Source organism: Saccoglossus kowalevskii, chromosome 18, assembly GCF_978046115.1.
Source record: "Saccoglossus kowalevskii chromosome 18, keSacKowa6.1, whole genome shotgun sequence".
NCBI lineage: Eukaryota > Metazoa > Hemichordata > Enteropneusta > Harrimaniidae > Saccoglossus > Saccoglossus kowalevskii.
The window spans coordinates 29,622,709-29,635,624 of NC_140658.1; the positions used below are offsets into that span (position 1 = coordinate 29,622,709).

Here is a 12,916-nt window from a genome sequence, read left to right on the forward strand (position 1 = left end):
CTGCGTCATGGTTTCTCTTTGTTCTGTGGACCATCTGTTTTGGTTTGCTAAATCTGGAACCCTTCCCATACAGAATGTAACATGCAAGCACTCAGCCATCGTGAAAGAAATCGACGTGTTCTTTTTTTTAAATGTCTACTTTTATGCTAATTTCCTCTCATTGCGTATTTTGGCTGTGTGGAGCACAGCATATCTACTATGACGGAGTGCCATGATCGCGCCGAGCATTTCGACTATTATACTAGTTGTAATTGCCCCAGTGAGGCCATCAATGCGCTACCCCTGACGTGCCAATCGAACTTTTAGTGCAGTAATTCCTGGTGATTACTGTAAGTGAGCAAGTTAGGAGCTAAGTGGGCAATACTAGCGCCGTTTTAGCTGTGTTGGCTCGTTACTGCTAGTTACAGTCATACATCACCTGAAATCAACTCCAGCCGATATCACAAGTTATACAAATACATATTAAATTCAAAAATACTACACTAGTGGAGATTTTTTTTTAATTTTAAGACAAGAGTGACCCCCTATGGCTATATTGTAGCTGACTGGATGGGTAGAAGCACGCCCTCGGCGACGGAGAATGACTACAACACCAAAATACCCGTAATTAGATAAAAAAAAATACTAATTAGATTGTGGTCGTCGAAAACAAACCTGTCCACAAACTACCCCGAAATGAGTTATAATTCCCCATGTTGCATCAACTGCAGACCGGGACAAAACGTGACCATGGCACACAATTCATCGCAGTATATTACTAAGGAGTGTACTTAATATAGCATAAAATATGGTGATGTACTTAAAGCAAAATGACTACATTAAACAGCAGGCTAAGATATACAGATGTTACATATTGCTAAAGGTCAGCGATATTTCATCGAAGTTATTATTTGTTGTCTCAATTTACATTAGAAACATGATTAATGGCGCAGAAGCTACAAGAATCTAAAACGCTACCCACCAAAAAAAAAGCAGTTTAGACATTGCTTCAATAATTGCTATGGAAACGAGTTGCTTTTACCACGAAGGCTTGAATGGGTATTTGATTATGCAACCAGCCGGTTGTCTATACGGTTCGTTATCACCGCTTTTCTTCTACATTTTTCCCACAATATAACACAACATTGCCATTTGAAGCCAAGCTACCCATTAAAATTAAGCGCAAATATGTTCGTATACTGGTCGGTAATGCTGACCCAATCAGAGATATGGTTTGAACTTTGACATGCGCGTATTGATCGGACACGGGGACAGGTTGCTCTTCCCACGACTCTAATCACCGCTTACTGATGTTTCGCGAGATGTGTCTCTTTACTTTAAAATAATGTCGTATTTTTACTTTTAAAAAATATCCACTAATAAAAACCAAAGCGTGCCCCTTTTTTCAGACATTGTAATTATTGTTTACACAAAAACAACGCTTAAAATTGTCTTTACTCCTCCAAACAAATGGCAAATATCTGGCTTATTTATTCAGAAATTTACATTTACTGTGTAGTGCACCGTCTTTGAAGTAAAATTTGTTATAATTTACACTAAAATGCCATCTTTCTTTAGTACTGTAGCAAATTAGTGATTCAGTCGCAAAATGTTCTTATTCTGTATCCCTAATGTTTTGTTCCTCACTCAATAATGCCGGATTCGTAGGTGTTAACACGAAAGCTTTTACATACTACTTATGAATGTTTGCCACTTTACTTCCAAATTTCGTCAAATTACTTTCAAATGTCGTCACACTTGGTCGAGTTAAGGCGACACGAGAAGTAATATTACCTCCTTGTCTGACTACCGGATTCAATTGGCGGTGCGCGCGCAGCCGTCAATATCGGTTATCACGAACCAAGTTCAGGCAATAGTAATTATTGTCTGTGTTCAAAAAGCTTATACGATATTGTTTGTTGTGAGTTTATTTGACGGGTACAGTATCGTATCCGGCTCCAGCTCCCATCGGCCATATTGTTTATTGTATGTGTCCACAGTAAATTTCCCACTGACATTTGCAGTGTTACTTCTTGTTCAAGTACAACATAATTGTGAACGATTAAAGATATTGTCGCAGTATTATTTACTAAACAGTCTTAGGTTATTATTGCGGTAACATATATTCTAATGATGTCATTGTTATTTATTGCTTGGTTACAAGTGAGCCATAACTTTGTATTTAATATCCAATACAACATATTCACTACTATTGCAGTAGTGTTTATTGTCTATGTTTAGACTACTATTGCAGTAGTGTTTATTGTCTGTGTTTAGACTACTATTGCAGTAGTGTTTATTGTCTATGTTTAGACTACTGTTGCAGTAGTGTTTATTGTCTGTGTTTAGACTACTATTGCAGTAGTGTTTATTGTCTATGTTTAGACTACTGTTGCAGTAGTGTTTATTGTCTGTGTTTAGACTACTATTGCAGTAGTGTTTATTGTCTATGTTTAGACTACTATTGCAGTAGTGTTTATTGTCTATGTTTAGACTACTATTGCAGTAGTGTTTATTGTCTGTGTGCAGACTACTATTGCAGTAGTGTTTATTGTCTGTGTTCAGACAACTATTGCAGTAGTGTTTATTGTCTGTGTTCAGAATACTATTGCAGTAGTTTTTATTGTCTGTGTTTAGACTACTATTGCAGTAGTGTTTATTGTCTGTGTTCAGACTACTATTGCAGTAGTGTTTATTGTCTGTGTGCAGACTACTATTGCAGTAGTGTTTATTGTCTGTGTTTAGACTACTATTGCAGTAGTGTTTATTGTTTGTGTTCAGACTACTATTGCAGTAGTGTTTATTGTCTGTGTTCAGACTACTATTGCAGTAGTGTTTACTGTTTGTGTTCAGACTACTATTGCAGTAGTGTTTATTGTCTGTGTTCAGACTACTATTGCAGTAGTGTTTATTGTCTGTGTTCAGACTACTATTGCAGTAGTGTTTATTGTCTGTGTTTAGACTACTATTGCAGTAGTGTTTATTGTCTATGTTTAGACTACTGTTGCAGTAGTGTTTATTGTCTGTGTTTAGACTACTATTGCAGTAGTGTTTATTGTCTGTGTTTAGACTACTATTGCAGTAGTGTTTATTGTCTATGTTTAGACTACTATTGCAGTAGTGTTTATTGTCTATGTTTAGACTACTATTGCAGTAGTGTTTATTGTCTGTGTGCAGACTACTATTGCAGTAGTGTTTATTGTCTGTGTTCAGACAACTATTGCAGTAGTGTTTATTGTCTGTGTTCAGAATACTATTGCAGTAGTTTTTATTGTCTGTGTTTAGACTACTATTGCAGTAGTGTTTATTGTCTGTGTTCAGACTACTATTGCAGTAGTGTTTATTGTCTGTGTGCAGACTACTATTGCAGTAGTGTTTATTGTCTGTGTTTAGACTACTATTGCAGTAGTGTTTATTGTTTGTGTTCAGACTACTATTGCAGTAGTGTTTATTGTCTGTGTTCAGACTACTATTGCAGTAGTGTTTACTGTTTGTGTTCAGACTACTATTGCAGTAGTGTTTATTGTCTGTGTTCAGACTACTATTGCAGTAGTGTTTATTGTCTGTGTTCAGACTACTATTGCAGTAGTGTTTATTGTCTGTGTTTAGACTACTATTGCAGTAGTGTTTATTATCTGTATTCAGACTACTATTGCAGTAGTGTTTATTGTCTGTGTTCAGACTACTATTGCAGTAGTGTTTATTGTTTGTGTTCAGACTACTATTGCAGTAGTGTTTATTGTCTGTGTTTAGACTACTATTGCAGTAGTGTTTATTGTTTGTGTTCAGACTACTATTGCAGTAGTGTTTATTGTCTGTGTTCAGACTACTATTGCAGTAGTGTTTACTGTTTGTGTTCAGACTACTATTGCAGTAGTGTTTATTGTCTGTGTTCAGACTACTATTGCAGTAGTGTTTATTGTCTGTGTTCAGACTACTATTGCAGTAGTGTTTATTGTCTGTGTTTAGACTACTATTGCAGTAGTGTTTATTGTCTGTGTTCAGACTACTATTGCAGTAGTGTTTATTGTCTGTGTTTAGACTACTATTGCAGTAGTGTTTATTGTCTGTGTTCAGACTACTATTGCAGTAGTGTTTATTGTCTGTGTTTAGACTACTATTGCAGTAGTGTTTATTGTCTGTGTTTAGACTACTATTGCAGTAGTGTTTATTGTCTGTGTTCAGACTACTATTGCAGTAGTGTTTATTGTCTGTGTTTAGACTACTGTTGCAGTAGTGTTTATTGTCTGTGTTTAGACTACTATTGCAGTAGTGTTTATTGTCTGTGTTCAGACTACTATTGCAGTAGTGTTTATTGTCTGTGTTTAGACTACTATTGCAGTAGTGTTTATTGTCTGTGTTTAGACTACTATTGCAGTAGTGTTTATTGTCTGTGTTCAGACTACTATTGCAGTAGTGTTTATTGTCTGTGTTTAGACTACTGTTGCAGTAGTGTTTATTGTCTGTGTTTAGACTACTATTGCAGTAGTGTTTATTGTCTGTGTTCAGACTACTATTGCAGTAGTGTTTATTGTCTGTGTTCAGACTACTATTGCAGTAGTGTTTATTGTCTGTATTCAGACTACTATTGCAGTAGTGTTTATTGTCTGTGTTCAGACTACTATTGCAGTAGTGTTTATTGTCTGTATTCAGACTACTATTGCAGTAGTGTTTATTGTCTGTGTTCAGACTACTATTGCAGTAGTGTTTATTGTCTGTGTTCAGACTACTATTGCAGTAGTGTTTATTGTCTGTGTTCAGACTACTATTGCAGTAGTGTTTATTTGTGTTCAGACTACTATTGCAGTAGTGTTTATTGTCTGTGTTCAGACTACTACTGCAATAGTGTTCATTGTCTGTGTGCAGACTACTATTGCAGTAGTGTTTATTATCTGTGTTCAGACTACTATTGCAGTAGTGTTTATTGTTTGTGTTCAGACTACTACTGCAATAGTGTTTATTGTCTGTGTTCAGACTACTATTGCAGTAGTGTTTATTGTCTGTGTTTAGACTACTATTGCAGTAGTGTTTATTGTCTGTGTTTAGACTACTATTGCAGTAGTGTTTATTGTCTGTGTTTAGACTACTATTGCAGTAGTGTTTATTGTCTGTGTTTAGACTACTATTGCAGTAGTGTTTATTGTCTGTGTTCAGACTACTATTGCAGTAGTGTTTATTGTCTGTGTTCAGACTACTATTGCAGTAGTGTTTATTGTCTGTGTTCAGACTACTATTGCAGTAGTGTTTATTGTCTGTGTTTAGACTACTATTACAGTAGTGTTTATTGCATCATGTTATATGCAATACCAATCTCTAGTGAATAATAAATTATCTTCTTCAAATATTCGAGAAATATTAATATTATGTTTCACATTTAATTGTATATAGACTTATTGTCTCAGTGAACGTGTTTGTCTATGCTTAAATTGCATCAGATGTGTTCTTTGCTGCTATGACGTCAGCAATTACACTCTGTATGGAATTAAGAACATGTGATATACGTTGAAATAGAAAGATTACATTTTCGTTGTATTCTGCGGTAATAATTGTATTGTAATTGGCATCGACACAACACATTATTTTTGTTTGTTTTTTATATCAACGTACTCCATTCTAGTGTTTTAAAGAAAATTAATAAAAGTTTGGAACAAAATTGAGAGTAAGTCTCGATCTTTTCCATCCTGGTAGGCATGGTCTGGAAATTGAGATGGAAAATAATATATATATATGGAAATTCAGAAAAAGCTATAATATGACAGCATATTAGTGCGCATTATACTAGCGTTTTTACTCTTTAAACAATTGAATTTAGAAATCAGTGAAGCGAACCACGTTATTGGCATGTGGTGATATAGCTAAATGTATAGAGGTGAATTTTTGAAATTCTAATATTTTTATATCCATAATTTGATCAGCTATATACTCGGCAATCTAGACAGACAGCGGACCATATTGATGGCTTTCTGTGGCTTTTTTCGAGTATAACTGAATAAACATGATGTCCAAACGAGTTGTATCCATAACATGTGTCTGTATGTACTGATATTGAGGAAATTGGATATAGTTTTTCACGATATATCGTGCGCGAAGTGGTTGTAAAATTAATTTAATATTCACCTCGTACATCGGGGAATAGCGTGAAGGAAATGTAAATAAAAATAATACTGTACTTTACGCAAATACAATGTGTGTGCGTGCGTACAGTAACCCTTGACCCCGCTCCTTCATTTATATGTTAATTGATCTTCATGAAACGGAGATAAAAACTCTCCAGCTAAAATACGTTAGTATAAGTTATTTTATTGGAAGCATATCACCTCAGCCTGGCTGTCCGTGCTTCCATAAATGAATTTGACAGATATTAGATTGGGACAGCGAGGCAGGTATGAAATTAAATACGAGAAAGGACGGGTTGTTTTGTGGTAAATTGTGCAGAGATAATAACTAGGTTTACATTACTGATTAGAGGGCCCACTCGTCATTTCGCTGGCATTGGATTGAATGTATGGAATAATGTCAATAAATCCATCCTGCTCGTTTTTTTTTTTTCTCCAGCCTCGCAGTTTTCAGGACCCGTGGTATAGATTGAATACAGTGAATATAATGATAACGATTTATCGATAAAAGTTTGCAATCGTTTTCTTATCTGTGAAATGCTTACGCAAGTAATGACACCAATGCGGTAGAGAAAATCCGCCCTTTCCTAAACCATTAAGAGAACTCGAGCACTTGTAAATAAGACAGATGTTTGGTGGATATTACCGTACTTTCATCCAACGGACAAGCAGCGAGCGCTCGTCGACAATATACGTATCTCTCAACGCGTCGGGTATTCATTAAATTAACGCATAATGCGAGAAAGGCATAAACAGTGTTTAGAATTCAGATCACGCACACACCTATAGTTGGTGTGAGTTTCTTTAATTGTTGGTGTTATAGATTGCTCCCACAGCTTTCCTTGCTATAATTGTCTATTTGCCAGTAACACATATTGTAAGTAAAAAACATAGATATCAAACTACGCCGCATCCCAGTCACGTCACCAGAGAATCAAATAAAATATGTCTACTGGGATCACAGAAAGTGATCACGTTGAGGCCATCATCGTTTGACTTAAGTAATAGTAAGAGTATTAACACTTTAAAAATCGATGCATTCCGTCCCCTTGTACTGCATATCAACGGTTTATTTATTTACAGTTCCAGTTGAAAGGACTTTTTTTGTTTCTTTCTGTACAAATACTGCTGGGACTATGTTGATATATGGATGTCCGATGAGGGCGATCGAGTGATAAAGTACCGTCTCACTAGTAAACTCAGTGTAGTTGGGTGTTCCATCACTGTGACATTGTTGCTAATGTTATGACGTACTTAACCCAATTCGTCTATTTCTAGGTGAAGCCGTACACTTAGCACGTGATTTTGGTTATGTGAGTGAAACTGAATTTCCATCCCGCCAGTTGGCCGAATATTTAGCTAGACAACATTCAGATCCCACCGAACAGCAAACTAGAAGAAACATGACCTTAGCAGCCAAGTAAGTAAATCTGGATAGCTTTGGGTAGCTTTCCTTTGATAGAAGCGACGACTTCTTGAATATTGCTGGGTACCTCTTTTGGGTGTATGACAGACCTTTTATGGGTACATGTGTTCACTAGTATACCTTCTGAGGGTAAATATTTCAATTTACTGTGTGGAGTGGGTTAACTACTGACCCTTTCTGGGCAGAGTGGGTTTATTACTGATTGTGGGTGAAATTACCTTATGTGGGTGCGCTGACTATGTATTTATTTATTTATTTAGTTATTTATTTGTTTGTTTGTTTACTGACATTAATCTATCTGTTTATTTCCAGGCAACTGTGTAAGGAACTTCAAGATGTTTTAAGTCAAGATCGCTCACCTTTAGGTAACACAAGACCACAAGTGATTTTGGATCCTGCTATTCAACGATGTCTGACACATTTCAGTCTCATTTCACATGGATTCGGCACGCCTGCAATGTGTGCCGCACTCACAGCGATACAGAATTACTTTACTGAGATGTTGAAATACCAAGAGAAAGCGTTCCCCAGTGTTACCACACAGCACTCAGCTGGTTCTAAAATGGACACGAACTCCAACAAAAACAGTAATGATAAAACTGGCTCAGAAGAAAATAGGAAACAAGATGTGGTCTAGTTGTTGTCACGTGAGCATGCAGGTGACGAGCATGCTGGGATGCCTTCACCATGCGAGGGCAACTATGCACTGTATTCGGGTGCCATCGAGATATTTGACCTCTGACCCGAGATCTGCCGAAAATTCCGTCTGCGATATTCGGATATAATAGGAACCATAATTATTAAATATTGCGTGCACGTGCGCAGTCATAGCGAGGCTAAGAAATGAACATTATTAGTGTCATGTGACATTCTCAGCTTATACGATTGAGAATTGATTGTTTGTTTGTTTGTAATTGCTTTGAACGCTGCAAATGGAGTGACTTTTATCGGGATGATTTTAATGAGTGCACTGCTTAGCAACCATAACCGATTCTTTTCCGCTGCAAACTGTGTAGTAACTGTTATGATACACCATCGCTATGACAACAGCACAGCTTAATTTCATCCTTTCGAACAGTGAGTTATTATTCATTCACATGACTCCAAGGGTTGCCAGTAAGAGAACGCACATTCTGACCTTTCAACTATGTTTCTTTCTGGGTTTCAATCTAAATTTGCATATAATTTGCATATGATAAAACTTATGCTATATTGGGTAAGCGTATGCGCAACTTGAGTGTGGACGTGCTCAACAAACTTTGACTTTGAGCTAACAAACTACGTAGACAAATTAATTTAAGACAATCAACATAGTATTGTTGAACTCTAGATACGGTTTGATGGTCTGCTGGATGAATATTAGCCTCACAATCACTGCGCATGTGCAATATGTCCAGCACTCTCTTTGATTGTTTTTTTGCATTCCAAAACGTCCTGTGTGGAATTGATTATCAAATCAAACAGAAAAGAGAAATGAATTAAGACTATTTTTTGTGTTTATTTTTTAATTTTGTGCAAACATGAATTCCATGTTGACAATAACTTAATACACTATATATATATGACTCTGTCGTGGTACCAATATTATTGTGTTTGTCGTTTAGAATTTTATAAGTTTCCGCCTCAAAATGTCATGTGACATAGTAGAGCGTAAGCTTACTAGTTTTGTATTGATCACAATCGTTTAGAACCCTTTTAAAAAACCACTAGCCGACACAAAACTGACAAAACAAATGGAGGAAGGCGAATATAAGTATATATTGTGTGTATGTGTGTGTGATAATGGTGTCTTGTCAACAAATAAGTGTAGGTTTCCTGGAGTGGCCTTTGTCCAGTCTTAGTCGTCAGTGTTGTGAACGTCGCCAATATATGTTTAGGATGGTTTGTAACCATGGTAACTTAAAAATGTGAATTGCCATTTTATGGTCAGTCTGTACGTACACAAAAAAACGAGGTGACGCATATAAAGTATTCTTTGTAGGCCAAAGTTAGTTATGGGCCACTTGAGGGGTCCAACCACGTGGCAAATAGCCCACTTGAGGGGTCCGACCACGTGGCAAATAGCCATTGAGGTGTCCGACCAGCCCAAAACTTGTTACCATTGCATTTATAGAAAAAAAAAACTTGATTTTCGACATAACTTATATATTTTTCTCAAAATATTGGTCATACATATACTTAAATGCTAAATTGCTTACTTTAATTCGTTCAACAGTATATGTTGTTGGGAACGAGGATATACCCTGGGATGATATCATTCTTAAATAGAACAATTTGTTTCAAAATAACATTGCTTTGAAATGAAAGTACTTAACGTGGCCATGTATTGCCTCGCGTCAGTTTTTTTTTATAACCGGAAGTGAACTAAATGTCATGGGGAGATTTTTTTAACCGACTGTTCAATTCGCCTGAGACCGAAAAAAATAACAATGTCTAGTTTGTATAACTCTTTATGTCACGTGTATTGTGTCACGTGCTCTTGGAAAAAAGCAACATTGATGTAGACTTTCAAATGTATTTATTTCTTATTGTTGTACCTGGTTTGTAAATCGAGGTGCAATGACGGCAGCGTGTCAAACACTACTGCCCTCTAGCGGTCGATCAAGTGTAGCGTGCGATAAAATCGTAACTATGTCACTGGCATTTTTTTTTTCTTTTAACTCTATTTTATTTTGTGTAGACATGATGTGTTAGGTATTAACAATTTGGACAAAAGTACAGAGTATATAATAAAAAAAATAAAATCATGATTATTAATATGTTGTGTATTGGAGTCTTCATTTCCCTCGGTTTGAACTGAAAAATTGTATGATGATACTCTGTATAACAAAGTATCCGTCAGAAATGTTCAGTATTCTCAATCGTTGTCGGGGTCAAAGTTTCCCGCTCGTCTTTGGGCAATGTTCCCATTTATATGCGCGTGATTTCAAGTGTAATGGTTGTATATTTCGTCGATTGAGGCCCATTGGCATGATGAGTGACACCGTGTGTATTCCAGTGCACTCAACACAGTAAAGTTTTTAAGTGATGTGCTGCCCAAACGATTATCTTTCCCAAAATATTCCCCAACTAAGGGTGAAAAGACTTCCTTGTTTTTAGTGCACCAACTTCTTCACGGAGTTTGTATCAAGGATTTATTAGATGAAGAGTGGTAGTATTCAATAACTTATTTCCACTAGAATTTCCAAAATTTATAAGTCTGCGATTTTGTGATCTCGCGATTCGCGTGACTCTTTTTAATAATAATCCTTCCATATCAGCATGGTATAACAACTTGTATACATTGTCAATGGTATAACTAACAACAAATGTGTATTAGTGTTTAGACTGTCGACAATCCTCAGGTCTGGTTTGTTGATATCCTCGGGGGCGGACATCCGGGCATTTTCACCGCTTGGCAACCCTGGCGGTGAAAACAAAGGCCAAAAACTCTCAGAAAACGGTACTTAGGGATGGTGGTTGAGACTCCCCTGGACAGTATAACAAGATTAGCCCTACGTGTGTAACATATTTAAATTTGGTTGTTCAGGATTACTTCAAAGTTGAGTTTGTGTTGTTTTCTCGAATTTTCACCGGCTCTACCGGCGTTCCACAGCAGCGCGAAAAGAGCCCATAGAAATGCATGTACAGTGGTGCGCGTCTTAGCAACGTGGAACGTCTTGTGACGTAGCTCCGCCCCCGAGAATACTCAATTCGCAGAAGGCGTTTGCAAGAAATGTCGCAGGCCTTCGCTGAAATGCCTGTGGTATTTTTTGAAAACGCCTTCGCCGTTTGTCGATTCAGTATACTAACAAATTACGCCTGAAGAGTCTAACTAGTGTGGAGTGTTAGTTGACATCATCTTATTTGACATTACTGTGTACAAAACACATTTTATTGTCCAGTCCTGCGTTTATACACTGGTGCATTTTCCGGTATATTTTGATCCTTAATTTGTGGTAGAAGATGCATCGGTAAGATAGACTCGCAAAAGATCATTTTCAACCAAACAATCGTACTATTATTTCTTGTTACACTTCCCGCTTGAGAATATTTAAGATGTGTAATGTGTTTATAATTTGTGCAGAAAACGCATGTTACCGTATAATGAGATCGCCATGCCTTCATTTGAATGTTTATGTTTCGGTTACAACATATACTATACGAAGAATAATGTTAAATTTACTGAGTATTTGAATTGGTATAAACAATATCCAATCATGAAGTTACTTGTGGTCTAAAATAGTTGAACAATTCGCGCACCTGCACCAAATTTAGGAAGATAATGCAATTTATCGCTAGCAATTCAACTTCCGTGTTTAACAAATCATTTTTATCCAATGAAATATGCGTTCCTGAAATAGGTCACATTCCTAGAAATGCCATGGATGTTCGAACCGCAAACGTTTGTTTTGTGTGTATGTGTTTGTTTTTTATGAAACCTTGACAGAAATCTCCTCCCAATAATAATCGGCGGATTATATTTGTCGATTGTGTATCAATTCGAGAAAGGGGGAAGTTAATTATGCCAATTATTACATCTCATATATGGAATGTCATTTATCTTCGTATGGCATGACACATACATAGCTTTTTTAAAAAGGGGTTTTAAATTACATGTAATGGATCGACCATTAAAAGATATATAAAGAAAAATATTTCACAAGGTGCATAACAACTAACAGCAAATTCATCATTGGAAAAAATAATATTGCACAGTTTTCCTACAACGCCCCTCTAAAAGTTTATAATGGTCCATCCCTAATCTACTTTTTATAAAAGTTAAAAGTTAAAGTAGGTAGAAAACAATACACGCGTTGACTAGTGCTAGTGAATACTAGTAGTAGTGATATTAATATTACTAATAATATTAACATTCTGAAAAATCAATATACATGCCGAGATTGTTATTGAAAAAAATAAGTTGAATGCACAAAGTGATGTATAACAATTAGGATACCATGGCAGCCCACAGTTTGATGGCAAACAATGTCACGCAATTTCCTTTAAAAAAATACACTGAATGGCAATAAGATGTTGCAAATGTTTTGTCCAAACGATACGTTGGTTGCCTTCAACATTGACGACATTCGCGTTGATAACGTAACCGTCACGGTGACGTGACCTTTATTATTTTCTTAATAATGTTGTCAGTTATTGTTTGCGTAACACGTATTCGAAAAAAGAAACAAAGAAAAATTAAATAAGGCCGTGACAAACCAAACTAAGGTTTGTGTTGCTTCATTGCTACCCGTTAGGTATTCAAATTTATTTGAATTAAAATTTATCATTATTTTTCCACCATCTGAAAACAATTTCAGGTACAACCCATCACAAAATGTTGCTGATCTTCAATGTAATTGTCAACAAATCGAACAGACTATTAGAAGATAACATATTTTTCTATGAAAGCAAA

The 12,916-nt window shown here is 36.3% G+C and overlaps 1 protein-coding gene across 5 annotated transcripts in view; it reads left to right on the forward strand.

Moving 5' to 3' along the window:
• Nucleotides 1-10,278, forward strand: part of Tcfap2b (transcription factor AP-2 beta) — a 58,818-nt gene extending 48,540 nt beyond the window's left edge. For all 5 annotated transcript variants that reach the window (XM_085492640.1, XM_085492642.1, XM_085492641.1 and 2 more), the window contains 2 exons: nt 7,374-7,515; nt 7,834-10,278. In XM_085492640.1, the coding sequence (XP_085348766.1) occupies nt 7,374-7,515; nt 7,834-8,158 (467 nt within the window). In that variant the 3' untranslated portion in view covers nt 8,159-10,278. The remainder of the gene's footprint in view (nt 1-7,373; nt 7,516-7,833) is intronic.
• Nucleotides 10,279-12,916: the final 2,638 nt, after the last annotated feature.